The sequence below is a fragment of the Nothobranchius furzeri genome, chromosome 18 (assembly GCF_043380555.1).
Source record: "Nothobranchius furzeri strain GRZ-AD chromosome 18, NfurGRZ-RIMD1, whole genome shotgun sequence".
Classification (NCBI taxonomy): domain Eukaryota; kingdom Metazoa; phylum Chordata; class Actinopteri; order Cyprinodontiformes; family Nothobranchiidae; genus Nothobranchius; species Nothobranchius furzeri.
The window spans coordinates 35,495,080-35,519,043 of NC_091758.1; the positions used below are offsets into that span (position 1 = coordinate 35,495,080).

Below are 23,964 nucleotides of genomic sequence, written 5' to 3' on the forward strand. Positions count from 1 at the left end.
GTTGTTTTAAGCTAGCTTGTTTAGCAGATTTGCCATTGTAGTTTATCTTCATCAATGCATTTAACTTCACAGTTCTTGCTTTTACGACGTGTAGTCATCAGATGTGTTTGTGCCAAACAAATAATCTGTGCAGTTTTGTGGAAAGACGAATGACACCCATTAACTGATCATTTGCATATTTCTGTTTAATGATGCAAATGTCAGAAACGGACAGATGTGACACTAGAATGAACAGATGCTCCTGCAAACCTGTTGAAGCAAATTAAAACCCTATTTTTGAGAATCCATTTGTTGAGTGGATCTGTAGTGTGGCTTTGTAAAATTCCCCAATAAAACCAAATTATCTGAGAGCAGATAGTGTTACAATAATAAAACAAAGAACCCCTGTTTAACTAGATTTTTTTTTTTTTTTTTTACAAACGGATGCTGTTAATTCTCAATAGTCACCATATTAACAGTCAAAGTTTAAATTACAAAGCATTTTGAATTACAGAGGTAAGTTTACTCCAAGGGAAAGTGATAGTAAAGCTCCGGTACATAAATTCTGTTATACACAAGTCGTAAACTATTTTAACAACTTGGCGACAGTCTGAGTGCAAACCGACACAAGTGAAGACGTGCCACATTTGAAAATGTTTAAACTTCCAAAGAACCTTTGAAATCTTGTGCTTTAGCGCATTTACAGCAAATGACAACTTACAAAGGGAAAAGCTAAAAAAATGTTTACATACATATATAAAGTGAATAACCGCTGGAGTCTGAAACAGTACGGAAAGCAGAATGTAACCCCGTGGACGTGAAGACACACAGACTGTTACTGCCAGAGATCCTCCGTGCGCCCAAACTTGAAGACCAAACCCCTAAAAAGGAGTAAAGAAGAAAAACATGAGCACCATTTCCTTATTTCTGCCGAGTCATATCCAGGAGATCCAGAAGACGAAACGAAGATCAACTTACCCAAAGAAAATGAATGCATTTTGGAAGAAAATGGCAATACCAGGGTACACAAATTCCTTCCCTGGAAGTTAACAAATGCATTAAGGTTACAAACCTTTACAATGTTTTGTTTTCCAAACCAAACTAAACGCTGAGCACCAAGGAAGAACTAAAGTGAACTCACCAGGCACGACGAATCCTCCAAAGAGAATCCACATGGAGGCGATGAGGGAGCCGAAAGCTAGCATGAAGCCGATAAAGAGCCAGACTCTGGCGCCTGCAGGCAGAGATAAGGAAGGGTGGTTACTCTGTACTCACTTACCGCTGAAGTTGTAAAGATAAAAACGTTATTCGACAAATGAAAAACAAATAGATATGATTTGGAGGGTAACTAAGTGAATAAAAACCCGTTAATACACACCTATCTGTCCCAGGCAGCCTTCGCTATAGCTGTCCCCTCTCACCTGGCCATTTGAGACGGCATTTATCCTTCAAGCAGAAGAATTTAAAAATGCATCGTTTCATTTGAGATTTTTGTATTTCATAGACCTTAAAGTAAGGGCAAAATCCAAACACATTTAATGTCATTTATTCTAAACATATTTTCCCCTTCAGACACAAAATAAAATCCTTGTCATGTTGCGTTCTGTTGGAACTGGAGATCGAGCCACCAAGGTGTGTTTTCCACTGATTTCCCTCTTTCCTATTCACTCGCTCTCTTTCTTAACATTTTTTCTTTTAAATCGCAATTGCTTATTTTTGCTCATTTTAAATATATTTTTAAACATTTTCTAAATGCTTTTTTATATTTTTACATTTTTTTTATGTTTTGTTTTTTTGAAGCGCCTCATGATTTTTATCTTGAGAGGCGCTATAGAAATGATATTTTCTTCTTCTTCTCTGCTGTAGCATGCTAATTTTGGCATGTGATAATAAAATCCCAGGATAAATCCCAAAAAAGTGTCCCGTCAGTGTGCGCAGGTTTGTGGGGTGACTGGAAGGTACATCGATGAGTCCTTTTCATTGGGAATGAGCAGGTTTGATGAGAATTGTCTCCGCTTTTTGTGCAGGTCTAATTGAAGTAATGTGTGTCTGACTGGGTATGAGTGTGACTGTAGCTTCCTGGGCGCTCTATAGGCGGGGGTCTATGCTCCCCCTCCACTGAGCGCCCTGACTTAGTGTGGAAGACCTGATGCTGCCGGGGCAGATGGCTCCTCTGATGGTGTTTCCTTGCCTTACCTTACTTGGCTCATCTGGACTCAGCCAAATATAATTTTTACATGTGTATGTGTGTGTGTGCATGCGTGCGTGTGTGTGTGCATGCGTGTGTGTGTGCTTGCATATGTCCGTGAATGTTTTTAACCTGTTATGGGAATCTGGGGTCATTTTGTAAAGCACTCTGAGTGGCACTTTGTTTGAAAAGCGCTTTATAAATAAATCTGATTGATATGTGCGTCATTTCACATGTAAATCTATGGTTTTCACCGTGTTTTAACTTTTTAAACATGTATTTTCAAAGGGGTGGGACTTCAATGCGTTAATTATGATTAATTAGAAAAGAATTATGCATAAAAATAAAAATAAACAATCACAGCTTGCATGTCAAGCAAGGCGGAACCTTTGTCACTGCATGATTTCCTCGTAGATCGAATATCACTGACGCACACAACACAGTGCTCTGTTAATGGCTACTAAAACAGAATAAAAACGGAAAGAAATTGCCTTTCTTGGACTGATGCAGGATTTAGGAAACACTTTTGCCTCTTTTCTTAAATTGTAAATAAATAAATAAATAACCTTCCAGAAAACTACGCAGTCCGTGTCGCAGACATTTTTCAGAGATCGTCTCTCTTGCAGCTGCGCGGTGGCACCAGGAACTTTACAAAAGTCGAGGTAAGCTATATTTTTGATGTTTATGTAACATTTGTGCAGTGCTGAAAGCTCCAGACAGAATAATCAGTAGTTTATGAAAGTAGTCAGACAAGAGAGAGACCTGGCTGCAGCAGTGAAAATGCTCCGTGCTCTCACTACTCTGTAAACAATCACAAACAATCTCTCAGATCATTTTCTAAACAATTCTGTTGGTTTATCATGCTTCTGAGACAAGTGACTGTCCAAACATCGCATGCGTTGCTATCGTTCAGCAGCGAGGTATGTTGAAGCAGTCGTCAGTTGATCGGGAGCTAAAGGGGCGGATGTTTAAGCACATCAGGGGCAGCGAGGAACGAGAACGTTTGTGTTCACGCTGGAGATCACACCAGATTTGCTGCTGCAGGCGTGAACCTGCGGGTCTGCAGCCATCCCCTTCTTGACGTGACAGCGGGACTTCCCATGTAAGGAAGGTCCACTCACCTGTTCGTCAGCTCATTAATTCCTCGTCAAGATCTTTTATCCTCCTATCATCCTCCAGTCTTCCAACTGGAACCAGTTAGTGTTCCTGATTATTCTCAGAATAAGTCACACCTGCTCTGGTGTTCAAAGTTAGTGCATCTCAGTCCTAGATCAAATTTGTGCCTGTTCTACTGTCATTTTTATGGATTTTTATACATTTTTATGTTTTTACTACATTATGAGTAGAAATGCTAAAATAAACACATGTTCAGCGCATGCGATGTTCAGCGACTTGTTATAAGTGAAACTGGAAAATTTTGAATCTGGTGCAAAGTCCATTTCTTTCAGTAATTCAACTAGACAGAGAGACAATATAAAGGCTCAGGAACTCTTTGCAGGTGTTTTCTATTTGTAATTAAACGTTTTAGTTGATTTGGGTCTTGTTTCATATCACACAGTGACATCTGAATGTGATTAATTAAGATTAATTACAAAGCCTCTAATTAATTAGATTTTTTAAAATCCAGTCCCACCCCTCGTATTTTCCTTTTTCGTCGTCTTTCTTCCTAGATGATTTCGCATAGCTTTCATAAACAACTGCTCATGAAGAGTCAACGCTAGTTAAACTAGAGATGCTACTGAAAAAAGGGAAACCTCACACTCACTCATCACATGATGAAGACTCCAGACAAACCACGTGACAAAAGCAGCTTCTGAAACTCTTAATGTGTCCTTAAAGGTGCATAATTCATAGAAGAGCCGTTCTTACATGAGAAAGGCCACTGTGGCTATAACTCCACATGTGTGGTAAGCGTGATGAAACTGCACCTCATCTGGATATTTCACTGCTGCGTCAATGATGATCCACCAACCTGTGAAGAACTGGAAGGACAAGGATCCACTTTTACCTGAATAAGCCAGGGACTTTATAGACATGTGACACTTTAAGGGTCAGTGCATCAACAGTGTTAATTAGAATAAGTGTATTGTTAATGTGAAGTGGGAAATCCATGGGAATACCAGAACTCCTGCAGCTATAGATGCGATGGTGTTCCTCCTTTCTCCCCAGTCAACGTTGCATTCACAGTCTCCGCAGCGGATTCCGTCCAGAAATCCTGACATGTTTCTGGCAAAAGGTCCAGATAAAAACAGACAAATTAAGCAAAACTGGGATAATAAGTCGCCTCGATCACAGAAGCACAAACTGCGTTGTGTCATTTCGCTCTAATCTGCAAACACTGCGCAGTCGCCGAACAGGATGATGCTAAATCTTTCGCTCGCATGCCCCGACAGCAGTAATGAAACTCAAGATTTCTACCCTGAACCTATAGATCGGTTACATCTGTCTTACTCTAAAATAGTGATCGTGAGAAGTTAAATATGGTAGAAAATGTCGTTTTTATGTAAAAACGCCTCTGCCGTCGGGCTCTTTTGTTAATCGCTTCGACGCTAGCAAGCATTTCCTTGAAGGTTTCTTGTTACAAAGTCGTAAAAATAACCACATAACCAAGACTGACAGCGGGAATAACAAACAGAAACCAGCACATTAACGTAAACGTCACGCTTAGAGTAACTTTCAAAGGCTAATTTACCTTTTTACGTTCAGTTTTTGATGTAAACCCTTTGGTTAAAACCCGACTTGGCTTCCGAGCTGGCTCACACATGCGCAGTTGGCCCCACACCCTTTTGATAGAAAACCTTTGATGAAAATGTTGCCTTCCAGTGCTCGATATAAAATCAGAAATTTGTGTTATCAAGAAAATATTTATCCTGACTTGAAGGTTTTATTGTGAATTTAAAATATTTGACGTGAGGAAATTAGATGTCAAACATGTCACGTATTTACAGCAACAGAGAACTAGACAACAAAAAATGCATGTACTGTAATTAATACAGGGTATTTATGATTTGAGTAAGAACAGTTAAGTAGATTAATTTTAAGTCACAACATATTTTCGACGTGTCCTAATGTCAAATTACATTAATTCCCTTTCAATTTTTCCCCAGACAAAATGCTTCAAAAATTAGCACAATTGATTCAATATTTACTATTTGGTTACTTTAAGTACAACCATCCACTGTTGTTTTGTGACACTACAATCAAGACTTACATGATTTATCCCCCCCCCCCCCCAAAAAAAAAATCAATGAAACCATTTCAGATATTTATTCCGATTTTATTAATCATGACTTCTGAGTATATAAAAAAATACCAACATTCACTGGAAAATATAACATTTTCAGAGTATTCCAAAAAGAACAAGTCTTGCTCTACTTATTTTACGGTCATGTGGAGTCTTCTTGTGTTAATAACCTGACATGCAAATAGTGTGAAGAGATTACAAAAGAAATAATCATTTGAGGCTACAGGATCAGTCATCTACTTAACTGATTATTGTTCCCATTATTGAGTACATAAAGTACAAATTCACAGTTATATAAAGGCTACAATCTCAATTTAGTGGCCTATAAAATGTTTGGGGACTTTTCTGCTGCCACGATAGCCAGTTTAGAACCATTAAACTCATTGAAGATGGACAAACTCAAGCCCATGATTATTTTAAACAACCCCGAGCAGCTGCAGAGCAACATATATGGACAGAAGGATGACGCCAAAGAATCCGATGTAGCCATAGACCCCATTCATCCTCTTGGCAGGATCTGGAAGAAAGAAAAGCAAACAGAAAAACATGACTGTTAAATACTAGGAAACAAAAGGATAACCTGTTGCAATAAGAAATAACAACTTAATCTAACAAGAGACTAATTGATGTGTGTGATCTTCCTCCTATCTTTTGTCAATCATTAAACTAACTAGGTGTGGAGCAACAATTGTACTTAGTCACAGAACTGACCTCTGGGATGTGTGGGCATTGAACAACATGCAACAGATGAGTAGAATTTGAGCAAAATTATACCATACAGCAACAAAAATTAGTACTGTTGCAACCTTATATTTTTCAAATAAACGTGCATAGTGAGTGTAAAACTCACCTCCTGTGTAGTAGCCCCATGCATAGGAAAACCTGCTGGTCACCCAAATAGCACCAAGCACAGATGCAGACAACTGTAAAAAACACATAAATTAAGAGAAATTGGATGAAAAAGAACTGGTGTTGCTTGCTGAGAATGTGCCAAGTCACGATGACTCTGCGTTTTAGAGTCTCCTATCAAGAGACCTAAGTCAAAGGTCACCAGTAGTTTCTCCACCTCTCTCATGAGTAGTATTCACTCGCAGTACTGTTGCACCAGAGGTGAAACATCGTTTATGAATGCATGAATGACCATAAATTACCGGATAAACGAGTGCTGCGATAGTCTGGAACACCAGCCATTGAGGGTACACCTCTAATGTGTTCTGATGGGCTCTCTGGATACAGTTGAACACCTGCTCTTTGTCGCTGTACATTGTGGGATACTGAAAATACACAAATTTAAAATAGTTTATAAGCAAAAGGGTTTACTCTGCATGCATTTCTACTGTGTACTTTTCAGAGCAGATTGCGCAATTACCTTAACGTTGTACTTTTTCCTCGCGCCACCAACTTTTACAGCTAGATAGGCCAGCATAACCCAGCTGTAGAGGTAAGTAAAGATCACATATCCAAAGCTGGACGGTAACAGGGTCAAGATGTCCATCTTTGAGCAGAATGTGGCCCGCGTACAAGCGTCTGGCTAGTTTTCCGGTTCGTTGTGGACTAGGGCGGGAGCGTTCGGCGATTTTATAACCAGAAGGAAGCGATAGTAAACAAGATGTTTGAGGAAATATCGCGAGATGTTCTTCAGTGGATTTTTTTTGCATCAAACATCGCGAGATGTCCTTATATGAGTGAGTTAGTGATGGGAATTCCGGCTCTTTTTAGAGAGCTGGTTCTTTTGGCTCAGCTCACCAAAAAGGGTCTGCTCTTTCGGCTCCCAAGTGGCTCCTCAGATTTTCTGTGGCGCAAAGTACATTTACCACAGAAAATAATGCAAAACAATATGTAAAATGATTATGTATAATGTAAAAAAATGCAATATATCAAATATTTATCATTTATATGGATTGATTAACTGAACACTAAGAAATTCTCAACTTTCCGACTGCTGTCGCTCATTTACTCACGGTCTTCGCCGCACTCTCCTCTCTCTTGCTCGCCTTTTTCCTCCTCATTCCCTCTCGTCTCTCTCCTCCCGCATGTGCTCTGCTGTGTGTCTGTTTGTCTGATCCTCCCTCTTCTTATTGGTAATTTGTATCTGCGTAATCGAGGATTGGAAACAACAGCTGAGTCACAATATGATTTCTCACTCTAAAATCAAAGCAATTAATTGATTGATATAACGTTACTACCTTGATATAACCATTTATTATAACCTTACTAGTGACTGACTGAATGTGAGCTTTAAAAAAAAGATCAGATTCAAACCAAACTCCTAAATATTTAACTTTGTCAACACATTTTAAACGCCAAGAGTCCAAAAAGTGTAAGTTGAGAGTTAATGACTGGAGCAGACTTATGTCTCTGAAAAGAAGTGCATAAGATTTAGATTTGTTAAGGATACGTCTGTTATTGTTAAGCCAGTGCTGCAAGCTATCAAAATTAGACTGAAGGCACTCCTGAATTTCCACTGTGGTGGACTTGGAACAATAATATGGTATCGTCAGCGTACAGATGCACAAGCAAATATCCTAGAGGAACACCCCTACAAATTTCTCGTAGTTTAGACTGAGCTCCTTTTAGTGAGACATATTGAAAACAATGGTGGAGATATGAGTTGAACCAAAGTAATGAGGATCTAGAGAAACCAATCACATTTAACTTATCCAAGATCAAATAATGATCCACTAGATCGAAGGCTTTAGTAAAATCCAAGAAAATTGCATCAGAGTGTAGACTCTCATCAAAACCTTGAAAAATTGTGAATTTAGTCAAAGCTGTAATAGAAGAGAAATGTTCCTGAATCAAATGGAGAAAGCACATTATTAATTCCTAATTAGCTATACAATTGATTGAAAACAATCTTTTCAAATATTTTAACAACAGAATTTATTATTGCTCTATGTCTATAATTGTTGAGATCACAAGCATCTCCTCCCTCCTCCAGTTTCTTTCACCTGAGACGCATTGCAAAAATCAAGCATATGCTGTCGAGAGCCCACCTGGAGCGGGTACTGCATGCCTTTGTAATTTCTAGGCTTGACTACTGCAACTCTCTCTATGCAGGGTTGTGTCAGTCATGACTGTGTCGCCTACAGGTTGTGCAGAACAGCGCAGCCAGGTTCCTGACTGGGACCAGGAAACGGGACCACATCAGTCCGGTTCTGGCCTCCCTGCACTGGCTTCCGGTTTGCTATCGCTCACAATTCAAAATCCTCGTCTTTGTTTATCATTTCTTCCAGGGTGGTGGTCCCCCCTATCTAGCCACACTCCTGAACAGACACTACCCATCACGCGCTCTGCGCTCCTCTGACCAAGGCCTGCTCGCTGTCCCTCGTTCTAGGTGTCGTACCCGTGGGGACCGGGCTTTCTCAGTCCTAGCACCGTTACTCTGGAACCAGTTGCCACCCTCAGTTAGGCTGTCCCCATCTCTGCCAGTCTTTAAGAGTCACCTAAAAACACACCTCCTCCGCTTGGTGTTTCCAGAACATGTTTGATTTTGACCCTCTTTTGTGTTAAATTTATTTCACAGTTTTCATTGGTTCACTCAATCCATTGTTTTACACATTTGTCTTGTACCAGAATGTTTCACCTATTTTGTAATTTGAATTGCTTTTATTTTTGATTTTTTCAATATATTTACCTTCAACTGAACCATGTTCAGCGCTTTGGGCTTCCTGACAGGGTTGCGGAAGGCGCTTTATAAATAAAGCTTTTGTAACCCAGAAGCTAGAACCTTAATGAGGTATTAACTAATTGGCTTACTAATATGATCCATCCTCAATTTAGATAAAATATAAAATATAAATTAAGGAAATTAACAATACTAATTAATAGATATCTAATTAACTAATAGATAATTTCATAATGAATTATTGGAAGGGTGAATAACTAAAATAACGAGTTTAATATTAAACATCGGTTAAAACAAGAATCTTGAACATCCCTAACAGAAACAGAAGAGGAAAGCTGTATACTATTGGTCCAGGTGGGAATCTGAAATTTCATTGGCTGAGAGAAATAAGTCCCGCCTCCGCGAAATAAAACCGTGCGACGCAGCTGAGCGAGAGGAGAGACAAACGGCTGTGCAGCACGCAGATACAGAAAGCAAAGACTGAGCGGTTAGAGAGAGAGAGAGAGAGAAAAAAACAACGGTCGAGGCCGTGAAGAACCCTGATTTGGGTGCCGCATAGATAGAGGGAGAGGCGGACTTGACTCCTTCTAATAAGAGCTAGGAACTTGGAACCAACGCGGTGAGTAAAGAAAAAAGAAGAGAAAAAGCTAACGATGCAACTTAAAAAAAAAAGGAAACTTAAATAGCTTATCAAATTAATTCCATTCTTATAGATTTGTGTGGAGACGACAGAGTGAACCAATCCTCTGTAGGAGGGAACCGTTGGAGCGCGTTGGTGAGTGAATGAGATTAAATTCAGTAAATTATTAAATTCAAAAAGCTAATTACAGCAACCGAGGTGACAGCAGTGGGCTGCTAGACGTTAGATCCCAGGAGTTAACATCTCAAACTACCAGTTAACGGTGGTAGGGCATATAGGAGTTAACGGCTCAAACCGCCAGTTAACGGCGGTAGGGCATATGGGATTCCCAGGAGTTAACGGCTCAAACCGCCAGTTAATGGTGGTACGGCCTAGATGTACAAGGTCCTCAGGGGCGTTATAGCTAACGCCATAGAATTAGCAATGCGTCCCTTAACCAAACATTTAATAATAAAAAAAATAGATAAATAAAAATAAATAAAAGCTAACTGATTAGGGAGGAATTATTTTACAAAGGTGGACCAAAGGACCAGAATTTATATTTTGTTGAATTTTGTTATAGAACATTTTATTTATTTATTTATTTATTTATTTATTTATTTATTTATTGTGTTACAGATATACAAGGTGTCACAATGCTGTATAGAAACACAATTAAATGTATCCTTGTTGTCATGAATGTATTTCTTGTTGAATAGTGTAGAGTAATAGAATCTAACTGAGCCTATTGAGCTGAACAATTGTTGTCATATGTAATTATATTTCCAGAGCTACTGAGAATTATTTTAATAGACAATCAAATTGATGTTATGTTAGTTGAACTGTGAACCCAAACATGATTGGCTATGCCAATAGAGTGAAGCATTTGTTTAAGTCTGTAAGACTTTATGCTGTGATGTGACGAGAAGGGTCGATGCCAACTCGCTAACAGTCCTGTTGTTTACAGGCTGGTTTTTTTTTTTTCCTTGGGTTTGATCCCGACTCCTATGATCACTCACTTGGAACGAGAACTGGATTTCTTCCTGACGAGGGAGATGGCGAGCCTTAACCACTGAACGAACCAGGACATCTCAAGTAACTGAAGAGCAGACTGCTCTCTTCTGTGAACAATCTCAACGGTGCGGTAGGAAAAAATCGCACCACCGGACTCTGACTTTCACCCCAAGCGTGGGGATTTGACTTGACGCCGGCTGACTTGTGACTCATATGATCAAATCTCATACCGACCATTTTACTATTGTCGATTGTTTTCATCTGTTTTTGTGTGTTATCTTTATGTGTTATATTTCCCATTATTATTAAAATTTAGTATATAAACCGTTTCATGCTATACCCGTGACTCCAGTCATTCTTAAACAACCTCCAATTCTCCCCGAACCTAATTATTGGCCCATTTGTTTATTTTTTCTTTTAATTATCTTATTGTATCCTGTAATCCGGTTACATAAAACTTGGCGAGCCAGCCAGGAGAATTGTAGAGTTGTTACCTTAGCTAACCATTGACTGACATCATAAGAGTGCCTGGAGGTCACAGTGGTTTGCCATTTTGGCATTATTGGTACTTTTGAGTGTTTTAAAATGGAAGTTGTGAAAACAGAAAAGGTCAAAGTTTCAAATGCTGTTTTAATCAGTGGGTTAACTGATACAGACCTTGATAACGAAGTCTTTGGGTTTATGGAAGGATTCGGACCAGTTAACAGGCGCATTAAGTTACCAAACTGTGATCAGATTATTGTGGAGTTTCAACATGAAGCCACTGTTAAGGAATTAAAGAAACAATGTTTACCCTATGACAAACCTTGTACTAGGAACCCAGATGTTTTCTTCCATATTCAAGACCTAGCCAGCGCGTACAGTCTAGAAACTAGCACATCTGCCACTGATGCCTATCTGTCAGAGCTCAGGGACATAGCTGCGCGTAGCAATCAATCATTTAAAGACCTTCTAATGGAGGAACTGGCAAAAATTGGGGAATCTATAGGAAGGGATACCCATGCATCTGAACCAGTCACTGAACTAGAGCCAATGCTCCATAGTGACCAACTTACATATTCCCTGCCTTTAACACCAGAAGTTAACTATATGAACAACTCAAAGGACAATTGTCCACCTACAGAGACTGGAAAACAAAACCCTTGCATTCCACCAAATCTTTTAAACACACCTGAGGTTCAGCGAGTTATTGTGGAACACATTGTTAAAAGCAGTGAGGTTATCCCTCCGCCTACTTCACAATACAGACTAAAACCGTTCTCAGGGCGAGTTCCACACCCTTCTTTTGAAACTGACTATGATACTTGGCGTAGTAGTGTAGTGTTATGCATAAATGATCCTTCACTCACCAAGTCCCAAATTGTACGAAGAATCGTGGAGAGTCTGTCAGCCCCAGCAGCGAGCATCGTTAAAGCTCTTAGTCCAAAATCCGACCCGGAAACGTACCTTGAACATCTCGATTCAGCTTACGCAGCTGTCGAAGACGGCGACGAGCTCTTTGCTCGCTTCTTAAACACAAACCAGGATAGTGGTGAAAAACCTTCCGATTACTTTCAGAGGTTATACACCTTGTTAAACCTAGTTATTCAGAGGAATGGAATTTCCTCCAGTGACGCCGACCAGCAGCTGCTCAAGCAGTTTTGCAGAGGCTGTTGGGACAGCTCGCTGATTTCAAACCTGCAACTCGAACAAAAGAAAGACAACCCGCCTCATTTTACAGCACTTCTCCTCAAACTGCGCACTGAAGAAGACAAACAGGCTACTAAAGCAGCACGCATGAAACAACACTTAGGGGCACAACGAACTAGAGTGTATTCAAATGTGCAAACAACATGCTCTCAGAGTAAAAACACTTGTGAACTGGAAATAGATGATAACTGTGATGACTTACGCAAACAAATCGCTGAGCTCAGGAGCCAAATTGCACAGCTTAAGGTTAACAACACAGATAAAAAGGCAAAGAAAACTCAAAAAGAGTCAAAACCCCGTGTGGGGACTAAAATTCCAGATGAGCCCAAACAGATTCAGCAGATAACAGCAGTGGTGCCCAGACCAAAGCCTGGATACTGTTTTAAGTGCGGAGAAGATGGGCACATAGCTTCTAGCTGTAGCAACGAGCCAAGTCCAGCACTAGTTGCAACTAAAAGACTTGCTCTTAGACAGAAGCAGCGCGAGTGGGAGATGTCAAAGCCAATTGCTCAGTCTCCTCCTTTAAACCGGTAGAAGCTCCTATCGTGGGACAGATAGGTGCTAAAGTAGAACCAAGTCCCTCTAAGGAAAGGACAGAGAGACTTTTTTGCAAGCCAGTTCATGCTCATTCAGTGCCAAAACTTCCCAAAAGATTAGTGGGTGGGCGATGCACAGCTACAGTCTCAGTTAACAGTGTTGAATGTAATTGTTTACTGGATTCAGGGTCCCAGGTAACCACCATTGCCAATTCTTTTTACCAAGAACACTTACCTGACCTCTCAATTAAACCCATCAGTAATCTGTTAGAAGTCGAGGGCGCAAACGGTCAAGCAGTTCCTTATTTAGGATACATAGAGATAAGTGTCACATTTCCAAAAGAGCTCGATCAGTCTGGACTTGAGTTACCTACCCTTGCGTTAGTGGTTCCGGATATAAGCTCAAACTCTGATACACCACTACTCATTGGCACAAACACACTCGATCCTTTGTATGAGCAATTGTCTGCCAATAACTTACCTGATTCCAAGGCACTCTCTTATGGGTACCAACACGTGCTAAAAGCCTTAGCAGTCAGAAAAAAACAAAGCAAAGATGGACGAGTTGGTGTGGTGAAGCTTCGAGGGAGAACCCAAGAAGTTCTCCCTGCAAATAAAAAACTGTTACTAGAAGGGTTTATGCAACCCAGCCAAAACAAGCATGAGCCTTATGCACTCATTGAACAACCCACCAATGGTTCTCTACCAGGGGGTATAATTGTAGACTGTTGCCTCATTTCCTTACCTTCACATGGTCCATACAAAGTACCTGTTGTACTAAGAAACGAAACTAACCATGACATCACATTACCCACTAACTGTGTGATCGCTGAGTTAGTTAAAGCCGATCGTGTTATGCCATATCCAGAACCTGACAAAAGTGATCAGAAAGTACTTGCGGCGTGTAGTTCGCAGCAACAGACTTCACCTTCAAACCCTCCTCTCAGTTTTGACTTCGGTACTTCGCCCTTGTCCGAAGAATGGAAAGGGAGGATCACCAACAAACTTAACACTTACTCCGATGTGTTTTCGCACCACGATCTTGATTTTGGTCATACACAACAGATAAGACATCACATCAACTTAAAAGACGAGACCCCATTCAAACAGAAATCTCGGCCGATCCATCCACATGATTATGAAGCCGTGAGAAAACATTTGGAAGCCCTCTTGGAAACCGGTATAATAAGAGAGTCGGAGTCTCCATTTGCCTCACCAATAGTGGTAGTTCGGAAAAAGAATGGTGAGGTACGTCTATGTATAGACTATAGAAAGCTTAATCTGCAAACCATTCGCGACGCATATGCCCTGCCTAACTTGGAGGAGTCCTTTTCTGCTCTCGCTGGATCACAGTGGTTTTCTGTGATGGACCTCAAGTCAGGTTACTATCAAATAGAGATGTGTGAAAAGGATAAACCTAAAACTGCTTTTGTTTGCCCGTTTGGGTTTTATGAATTTAACCGTATGCCACAAGGAATAACAAATGCTCCAAGCACTTTCCAACGGGTTATGGAAAAGTGTATGAAGGACATTAATCTGAAGGAAGTGTTAGTTTTCCTAGACGACTTGATCGTCTTTTCCAACTCCTTGGAAGAACACGAAACCAGACTTTCTCACGTTCTTGAACGGCTTAGAGAATACGGACTCAAGCTATCACCAGATAAGTGTCGTTTTTTCCAGACATCTGTGCGTTATCTTGGACATATAGTATCTCGAGATGGCATAAAAACCGATCCAGATAAGGTGGAAGCACTCAAAACATGGCCGAAGCCTCAGACTTTGAAGGAACTCCAATCTTTCTTAGGATTTACCGGTTATTACCGACGCTTCGTTAAAGATTACTCAAATATTGTCAAGCCACTAACATCTCTCACGGCTGGTTATCCACCCAAACGGAAAAACTTTAAAACACCACCATGTAGATCAAAGTACTTGAACCCCAAAGAACCCTTTGGGAATCGTTGGAGCCAAGACTGTGAGAAGTCCTTTCAAACTATTATTGAAAAACTTACCACTTCGCCAGTTCTTGGCTACGCTGACGCAAAACTCCCATATCTAGTACACACAGATGCTAGTACGACCGGACTCGGTGCAGCGCTATACCAAGTGCAAAACGGTGTCACACAGGTAATCGCTTATGCAAGTCGCGGTTTAAGCTCTAGTGAAACTAGGTACCCTGCGCACAAGTTGGAGTTTCTAGCCTTAAAGTGGGCCATAACAGATAAGTTTCATGACTATTTGTATGGGAACACATTCACTGTCATTACTGATAATAATCCGTTAACTTACCTCTTAACAACGGCAAAACTCGATGCAACGAGCTATCGTTGGCTAGCTGCGTTGTCCACCTATAATTTTGACATCAGATACCGTGCAGGTACACAGAACGTTGACGCGGATGGCCTGTCTAGGAGGCTGCATGATAAACCTGAAGACAACTCAAAATTCACTGAGGAATGCCAACGACTAGATGAGTTCCGATCTCATCTTTTATCCTCTGTCAAAGAAGTCGAGCTTCAACTTCAAGCCGAAGCAGTGAAGGCAACATGCCAAAAGCACATGGTCTTGGATGAGACTGATTCTCCTTGTGGTTTAGTTCAGTCACTTGCCATGTCTGCAGCGGCCATTCCAGACCTATTCCAGTTGGAAGACAATAGTGACAGTTTCTTTGCTGTGCCCAAGTATAACCATGCTGACCTTGTCTCCTTGCAGAGGAAAGATCCAACCATTGGCCGAGTCATTCAGCTGCTTATGACTGACAATAAACCGCCAACTGATACTATTGCAGAACCCCCGGTGGTTCTTAACCTTTTGAGAGAGTGGAAACGGTTTGAGTTTCAAAATGATTTACTGTACCGGAGACGCCAATTAGGACCAGAGACATCATTGCAGTTAGTCTTGCCTGATTCATTACGTTCAACAGTCATGCAAAGCCTACATGATGATATGGGGCATCTTGGGGTTGAACGTACGACAGATCTCATTCGGTCCCGTTTTTACTGGCCAAGAATGGCTAGTGATATCGAAATCAAAGTTAAAACTTGCGAAAGATGTATCCGTCGGAAGGCCCTCCCTGACAAAGCTGCTCCAATGGTGAGTATTACCACCACCAGACCTATGGAGTTAGTTTGCATGGATTTTCTCTCCATAGAACCAGACAGTAAGAACACTAAAGATGTCTTAGTGATTACAGACCATTTTACAAAGTATGCAGTGTCCATCCCAACAAAAGATCAGAAAGCCACCACCGTCGCGAAGAACCTGTGGGAACATTTTTTAGTCCACTACGGGTTTCCTGAGCGTCTTCATAGTGATCAGGGACGGGATTTCGAATCACGTACAATCAAGGAACTTTGTTCTTTACTTGGTATCCGTAAAGTCAGAACGAGCCCTTATCACCCTCGTGGCAACCCCGTTGAACGGTACAATCGTACATTACTCAGCATGTTGGGAACTTTACAAGCCACTGAGAAACATCACTGGCGCGATTTTGTAAAACCACTTACTCACTCGTACAATTGTACAAAAAATGACGTGACGGGATACTCTCCCTACGAGCTAATGTTCGGTAGGCAGCCTCGGTTGCCTATAGATATTGCCTTTGGGTTACCGCATTTGAACAAGCCCTCTATAACTCATTCTCAGTATGTTAAAGAACTGAAGAGTCATCTGGAACAGAGTTATGACATTGTCATAAAAAACTCTCAAAAAACAGCGAGGAAGAACAAAGAACGGTTCGACAGAAACATTCGTGAGTCCACACTAGGTGTGGGAGATCGTGTTTTAGTCCGAAATCTTCGCTTAAGAGAAAAGTATAAATTAGCAGACAAATGGGAGCAAACAGTGTATATAGTTCTCAAACAGATGGAAAACTTGCCAGTATACACTGTAAAACCAGAGAACAGAGAAGGACCCAACAGAACACTCCACAGAGATCTTTTACTGCCTTGTGGTTTTCTCTCTTCATTAGAAAATGAAACAGAACGCGTTACGAAACCTAGCAGACCTCATACAAGACAGAGTTCAGCCTTAGAACCTGACCCAGATGAGCCACTTGACGAAGAGGTAGATGAGTTTTATTACTCTGATCTTCCACAAGTGCTAAACCGACCATCCTATCAAATAGCGGTCACCTTGCCAAATAGGGAACTCATAGCAGATTCAGGACCGGTAAATAATATTCAACAACAAAACACACTATCCTTACACACAGGGGATCGCAAGGAACCAACCTTAGCTGGTAATGAAAATGCTGAATTGTCCTTACTTGACAAAGGCATCAACACCGAAACATTCTTACCTGACAGAATGAGTGAAACTGCGACATTCTTACCTGAAAGAGTGAAAGAAGCAGCAACATACTTACCTGAAAAAACGAAAAAAAACGAAGTATACTTACCTGACGTAGAAACGGGGGATGAAACTAACACAAACCTACCTCAATTGGATGGTGTCCTAAAGTCGCAGCAACGTGATGTAAGTTTTGAACCCATCATACACGATCAGACACATACATCTGAAAAGACCAAAGTCTTAGAGAATAGCTCATCAGCTCTGTCGGAAACAGAGAGCTCACTTCGTCCTGTCTCAGTTGAGAATCAAACCGAAACGGATGAGCATGATACTGTGCAACCAGAGATGTATGTCAGGAGATCTGAACGAAGTAGTCAGCCTCCTCAAAGACTAACTTACTCTCAATTGGGCAATCCACTAGTGACCGTAGTTAGGTCCCTTTTCCAAGGACTTAATAAAGCTTTTATTGACTCTCTTACTCAAGAAGTTGTGTACCCCGTAGAAACAATGCACAGGGACGTGCATGATATTTAATGGGGGAGGATGTAACCCAGAAGCTAGAACCTTAATGAGGTATTAACTAATTGGCTTACTAATATGATCCATCCTCAATTTAGATAAAATATAAAATATAAATTAAGGAAATTAACAATACTAATTAATAGATATCTAATTAACTAATAGATAATTTCATAATGAATTATTGGAAGGGTGAATAACTAAAATAACGAGTTTAATATTAAACATCGGTTAAAACAAGAATCTTGAACATCCCTAACAGAAACAGAAGAGGAAAGCTGTATACTATTGGTCCAGGTGGGAATCTGAAATTTCATTGGCTGAGAGAAATAAGTCCCGCCTCCGCGAAATAAAACCGTGCGACGCAGCTGAGCGAGAGGAGAGACAAACGGCTGTGCAGCACGCAGATACAGAAAGCAAAGACTGAGCGGTTAGAGAGAGAGAGAGAGAGAAAAAAACAACGGTCGAGGCCGTGAAGAACCCTGATTTGGGTGCCGCATAGATAGAGGGAGAGGCGGACTTGACTCCTTCTAATAAGAGCTAGGAACTTGGAACCAACGCGGTGAGTAAAGAAAAAAGAAGAGAAAAAGCTAACGATGCAACTTAAAAAAAAAAGGAAACTTAAATAGCTTATCAAATTAATTCCATTCTTATAGATTTGTGTGGAGACGACAGAGTGAACCAATCCTCTGTAGGAGGGAACCGTTGGAGCGCGTTGGTGAGTGAATGAGATTAAATTCAGTAAATTATTAAATTCAAAAAGCTAATTACAGCAACCGAGGTGACAGCAGTGGGCTGCTAGACGTTAGATCCCAGGAGTTAACATCTCAAACTACCAGTTAACGGTGGTAGGGCATATAGGAGTTAACGGCTCAAACCGCCAGTTAACGGCGGTAGGGCATATGGGATTCCCAGGAGTTAACGGCTCAAACCGCCAGTTAATGGTGGTACGGCCTAGATGTACAAGGTCCTCAGGGGCGTTATAGCTAACGCCATAGAATTAGCAATGCGTCCCTTAACCAAACATTTAATAATAAAAAAAATAGATAAATAAAAATAAATAAAAGCTAACTGATTAGGGAGGAATTATTTTACAAAGGTGGACCAAAGGACCAGAATTTATATTTTGTTGAATTTTGTTATAGAACATTTTATTTATTTATTTATTTATTTATTTATTTATTTATTTATTGTGTTACAGATATACAAGGTGTCACAATGCTGTATAGAAACACAATTAAATGTATCCTTGTTGTCATGAATGTATTTCTTGTTGAATAGTGTAGAGTAATAGAATCTAACTGAGCCTATTGAGCTGAACAATTGTTGTCATATGTAATTATATTTCCAGAGCTACTGAGAATTATTTTAATAGACAATCAAATTGATGTTATGTTAGTTGAACTGTGAACCCAAACATGATTGGCTATGCCAATAGAGTGAAGCATTTGTTTAAGTCTGTAAGACTTTATGCTGTGATGTGACGAGAAGGGTCGATGCCAACTCGCTAACAGTCCTGTTGTTTACAGGCTGGTTTTTTTTTTTTCCTTGGGTTTGATCCCGACTCCTATGATCACTCACTTGGAACGAGAACTGGATTTCTTCCTGACGAGGGAGATGGCGAGCCTTAACCACTGAACGAACCAGGACATCTCAAGTAACTGAAGAGCAGACTGCTCTCTTCTGTGAACAATCTCAACGGTGCGGTAGGAAAAAATCGCACCACCGGACTCTGACTTTCACCCCAAGCGTGGGGATTTGACTTGACGCCGGCTGACTTGTGACTCATATGATCAAATCTCATACCGACCATTTTACTATTGTCGATTGTTTTCATCTGTTTTTGTGTGTTATCTTTATGTGTTATATTTCCCATTATTATTAAAATTTAGTATATAAACCGTTTCATGCTATACCCGTGACTCCAGTCATTCTTAAACAACCTCCAATTCTCCCCGAACCTAATTATTGGCCCATTTGTTTATTTTTTCTTTTAATTATCTTATTGTATCCTGTAATCCGGTTACACTTTGATTGATTGATTGATTCATTGATTAAACAAAGGAAAAAGTAAAGTATGGAAAGTACATTTCCATGCTAAAGGTACTAACTGAAAAATTAATACGTACAGCTAATGGAATAGCAAGCTCATAAAATATAAGCTCTAGTATTATGAAATTAAAATAATTTATTTTAACATTATACAATAGGTTTTCACAATAAAGGCACATCAAATGAACAAATAAAAGAAATTCAACTGTACAATTTTGTTTCATTTTATTCCAGTTTAAAAGAATTGACCTTCGTTTTGGCACAGTCTGGATATATGAATGGGTCTTCAACCTCTATGGAGCCGTGATGCTTTCTCCACACTGCACCTATATGTATATGTCGATGCACTGCACAAAATTAAGTTTCATTACTATCAGCATTTAATGAAAAATGTCCATGAAAAATGTCCATGTGGAAAATGTTAAGGGACAAGTTACATTAATTTCTATGTGAATATTTATATGGTATAATTATTACTTTTAATTACCCTACATGCTAATCTTAATAGTACTAGGCTATAATGTGTGTTATTGCAGGGTTTTGTTTCTTTTTTTATTATTCTTTTCAAAGCGCTTTTTCTTTTTTCCGCATTTGTGGGACTTTTGGACATCTTGGGAGGATTGTTCTAAATGAATCGGTTCTTTGAACTAAAACCGAAAGTTTGAATTACTTTCTTTCAACCCAGTAACGTCTCTAATCCTCCTTTATCCGCGACAAAAAATCCACCTAATTGAGACATAAAAGAAAATAAACGTATTTAAATTTCTTTGAAACGATTTTTGTTCAACTGAACAGAGTCTCGAGAACGATCCGGTCAAAAGAAGTGAATAGGTTGGGACCGCCCATGGATGGAAATTTCCAGAAGCTGCCGCTGCTTAAAACCCGTTTCTACAACGGTCTCGGTCATTCGTGTGACGACATCTGAACGGTGTAGGTTTCTTCGACTTAACTCGCTACAAGTCAACAAATCTGAAAATTCGTGAACTTTAATAGATACCCACTGTGGTGTAATACACGTTTTGAGGTATTTTTACGCGCTCGTAGTTTCTTCCGACGTTTTTAAAAGAGTTTCAAGCCACGGTTGACCTGGTAAGAAATCTCATTTATACCCAGTTTTGCTCAAACGGTTCACAATTTTGTCGTTTAATGGGAATTAACTATATTGTTTTAGTCAAATTGTGCTAGTTGTAGTAAGCGTAATGAGATGTTTACAGAGTTAGAGGCATCGTTGTTTTCGGCCTACATAATTCTAGAAATTTCCTCGAGTTACGTAACAATGCAGTGGCCGCTAGGGGCAGCAGCGAGAAGGGTGGTTACATAAAGGTCGATAAGAAAAAAAGCAGGAAACGAGTAGAATATCTGTATAATCTGATTTTTTTTTCTTTTCAGCCCTAGGCAGAAATCTGAACCATGGCCAAGCACGTGGACTCCAACTCTGAAATGGCTCACGCTCGCCAGACCGATGGGCTCAACGTGATTTTCGACCAGAAAAGTCCTGGATCGTCCCGCTCGCGCTCACGCTCTGTCTGCAGTAGTGCCAGCAGCCGTTCCACCGGCTCCAGCTACAAGGGTCCCGAGAACCGGACACGATACAGGTCTTCCTCCTGCTCTTCGTCATCTTCTTCGAGCTCGTCCTCTTCTCGCTCCAGGTCTCGGTCCTACCCCCGCTGCCACCGGAGGACCTCACGCTGCCGCTGTGATGACCATGGAGGCCGTGGCCGCACCCCACCTCGCCGCTACAGGGCCCACTCTCGCTCATTCAGCCGCTCTCCACCTCGCCGCTACAGGGCCCACTCTCGCTCATTCAGCCGCTCCCCACCTCGCCGTTACCGAGATAACCGTTCCCCACCTCGCCGCTACCGGGCTTACTCCCCCTCCTACAGCCGCTCACCCTCTCCAGATAGGTACTCTCGTCATCGGAGACACTACAGGTCCCGTTCCAGGTCTCCCCTGCGCTGGGACCGATACAGGAGACCTGCGAGTCAGTTTAGATGCAGTTTCTCCCCACCCTCCAGGACCTACAGGCGGCGATCGAGGTCCAGATCCACTGAACGATCCGTCAGCTTGAGCTTGCATGGTAATGATCAGTTTATTTGACTTCTCAAGTCTTATCTGCAAATTCAGATAACTAACTTTCTATAACTTCTGTTCAGATAAAAGGGCACTCTTAGAAGCTGCTCAGACCAACGCCATGAGGCTGTTTGGAGTGGAGAAGCTGGACCTTCCTGAAAGTGTGAAGCCAATCCTTAAAGACGAGCCCGAGCCCAACAGATCATTGCCAGAGCCAGGGTTGAGGGCAAAGGAGAGCATCCAGAGGCTGTCAGAGGTGGGTAACCAGAGAGTTAGCAGAATACTAGATCGTTTACTGATTTTATGGACTCTAGTCAGTTTCTTCAAACTTGCAACAAGCAATTTACTGCTTAGCAGAGGTCTGTCCTGTATTGCATTTCCTGTCATATTTGGACCCTTGAGGGAACCTGCTCTCTATTTATTCCTGTCTTCATAGATTACATGACACTGGTCTCCTTCACTCATCGGCACCTGGGAATAAAGGGCTGTCATGTGACTTGGGTGACAACAATGTTTGTTTGCGTTCAAATGTTAGTTGATAACTCCTGACATGTTAGTAGGCAATCAAGTTGTGTAATGTTAGCATTGTGTGCATAGACTTAATTACACACATAAAAGCTTAGCTCATATTCGGACAGGCTGTAGACTATTTGACATTACAAATGTATTTATGCTTGCAGATGAAATGGGTTATTGTTATTTAGCAGAGTCTGCCACTCGCTGATGGATCACAGGTGTGTGGACTGCATTATAGTGACTATTCCTGTCAAGAACCACTCTCCATATGTCAAAGATAAGTTGGTACACAGAATGTGTGCTAAGGGGTTGGGGTACCTGCGTCTCCGTCATTATTCCACTCTTAAAAACAATGTCCGCTTCAAGGTCTGTCCTCCTAAGACTATTTGTGGGAGGATCTGCATTAAAGTAACATCTATAAGATTTATTTCTTAAATACAGTAAAGCTTCATATCAGTAATGAACAGTAAAAAGCTTCAAAATGAAGCTCACTGTTCTGCCCCTTGCTTGTAATTAACTTGTTATTTTTATTTTTTTTTAAGAAACAGGAGAATGAGCCAGAGCCAGGTGTGTCGAGTCCAGTGACATCTCCCAAAAGAAAAATAGCCTTCAGTGAGAACGTAAGTGTTTACAAATGTTAGGTTATAAGTGGATTTGAAAAGCTAGTAATCTGCTAACTAATTTTGTGTCTTTTTTAGAATTTCGTGGCCAAACCAACGATGGTCGCTCCATCCACCGCTAAGGTAACGCTCAAAGTCGACAGCATTGCAAGCAGGAAGCCCTACGGCCACTGGATTCCCATCAGTTCAGGCCGAAACTCCAGTTCACACTAACTAAACTGGTCACTTTAGTGTGGCACAGGGTACATGGACACTGTGAATACTGTAAATAGTTTGTACATATGGTCATTGTGGTCATTTTCTTTCAGATGTTAAAGATTTAAGTGGAAAACAATGAAGTATTCAGGTGGGATTGTTTTCTTTCTTCCGTGTTTGTGGTAATTTATAGATCAATAAAGACTTGTTCAAGTGTACCTAAAGTCTTTCTTTTTTCTTTATGTACCCAAAATTTACATGAGGTCTGTATTTAGTTTATCAAGTCTGTGCTAAATCTAAAAGGTAAGTTCACTAGGAAATGAGAATGACAACCCACACTTAAGGACAGGTGAACATGAAACGTCTTCTACCTCTTCCAATAGTCATGGATATAGAACATTTGAAGGGAAACTTAGAAAACGAGTGACTTAAGCATTTCAAATGTCTTGGGCCACAACAGGGAAGGTATTTTTGGTGTCCAGTAGACATCCCAGCATGTAGAAGCTCTTAGCGATAGCAATTGTAAACATCAGCGCTGTAGAGCACCCAGGGATTTCCCCCACAGCATGTGTTTAAACTGGAGACCACTGTAAAGGTGTTAAAACGCAAATTCCACAGATAAGCCAAGAGTTGCAGTCTTGAGTTGACCACAAACATTGGTAAACCGGATTGGCTGATTATTTTAAAGATTCAAGGACTTGTTCAGATGAGGAATTTAAATCCAATCCAAAGGGTCACAATGTAATATAGAATTGTACCAAAGCAGCTTTTGCTAATTACATTTGTTACCATGTCGTTATCT

General features: G+C 40.6%; 3 protein-coding genes across 4 annotated transcripts; 1 reads left to right on the forward strand and 2 right to left on the reverse strand.

Moving 5' to 3' along the window:
* Positions 1–167: 167 nt before the first annotated feature.
* On the reverse strand, positions 168–4,973 carry tmem50a (transmembrane protein 50A). Its single transcript, XM_015970372.3, has 7 exons — positions 4,860–4,973; positions 4,288–4,393; positions 4,037–4,149; positions 1,358–1,425; positions 1,121–1,213; positions 958–1,018; positions 168–860 (listed from the first exon to the last, which is right to left on the reverse strand). The coding sequence occupies exons 2-7, from the start codon at positions 4,387–4,389 to the stop codon at positions 815–817; spliced, it is 483 nt and encodes a 160-aa protein (XP_015825858.1). The 5' UTR covers positions 4,390–4,393; positions 4,860–4,973; the 3' UTR covers positions 168–814.
* A 450-nt stretch (positions 4,974–5,423) lies between these two features.
* Positions 5,424–7,025, reverse strand: mgst3b (microsomal glutathione S-transferase 3b). Its single transcript, XM_015970374.3, has 4 exons — positions 6,781–7,025; positions 6,563–6,685; positions 6,262–6,334; positions 5,424–5,928 (listed from the first exon to the last, which is right to left on the reverse strand). The coding sequence occupies exons 1-4, from the start codon at positions 6,904–6,906 to the stop codon at positions 5,828–5,830; spliced, it is 423 nt and encodes a 140-aa protein (XP_015825860.1). The 5' UTR covers positions 6,907–7,025; the 3' UTR covers positions 5,424–5,827.
* A 13,641-nt stretch (positions 7,026–20,666) lies between these two features.
* rsrp1 (arginine/serine-rich protein 1) lies at positions 20,667–23,380 on the forward strand. 2 transcript variants are annotated; one of them, XM_015970375.3, is made up of 5 exons: positions 20,667–20,850; positions 21,151–21,838; positions 21,915–22,087; positions 22,890–22,967; positions 23,046–23,380. In XM_015970375.3, the coding sequence occupies exons 2-5, from the start codon at positions 21,172–21,174 to the stop codon at positions 23,178–23,180; spliced, it is 1,053 nt and encodes a 350-aa protein (XP_015825861.3). In that variant the 5' UTR covers positions 20,667–20,850; positions 21,151–21,171; the 3' UTR covers positions 23,181–23,380. The 2 variants fall into 2 exon arrangements, with proteins under 2 accessions (XP_015825861.3, XP_054597486.2); XM_054741511.2 differs by lacking the exons at positions 22,890–22,967; positions 23,046–23,380 and adding an exon at positions 22,268–22,479.
* The last annotated feature ends 584 nt before the right edge of the window (positions 23,381–23,964 follow it).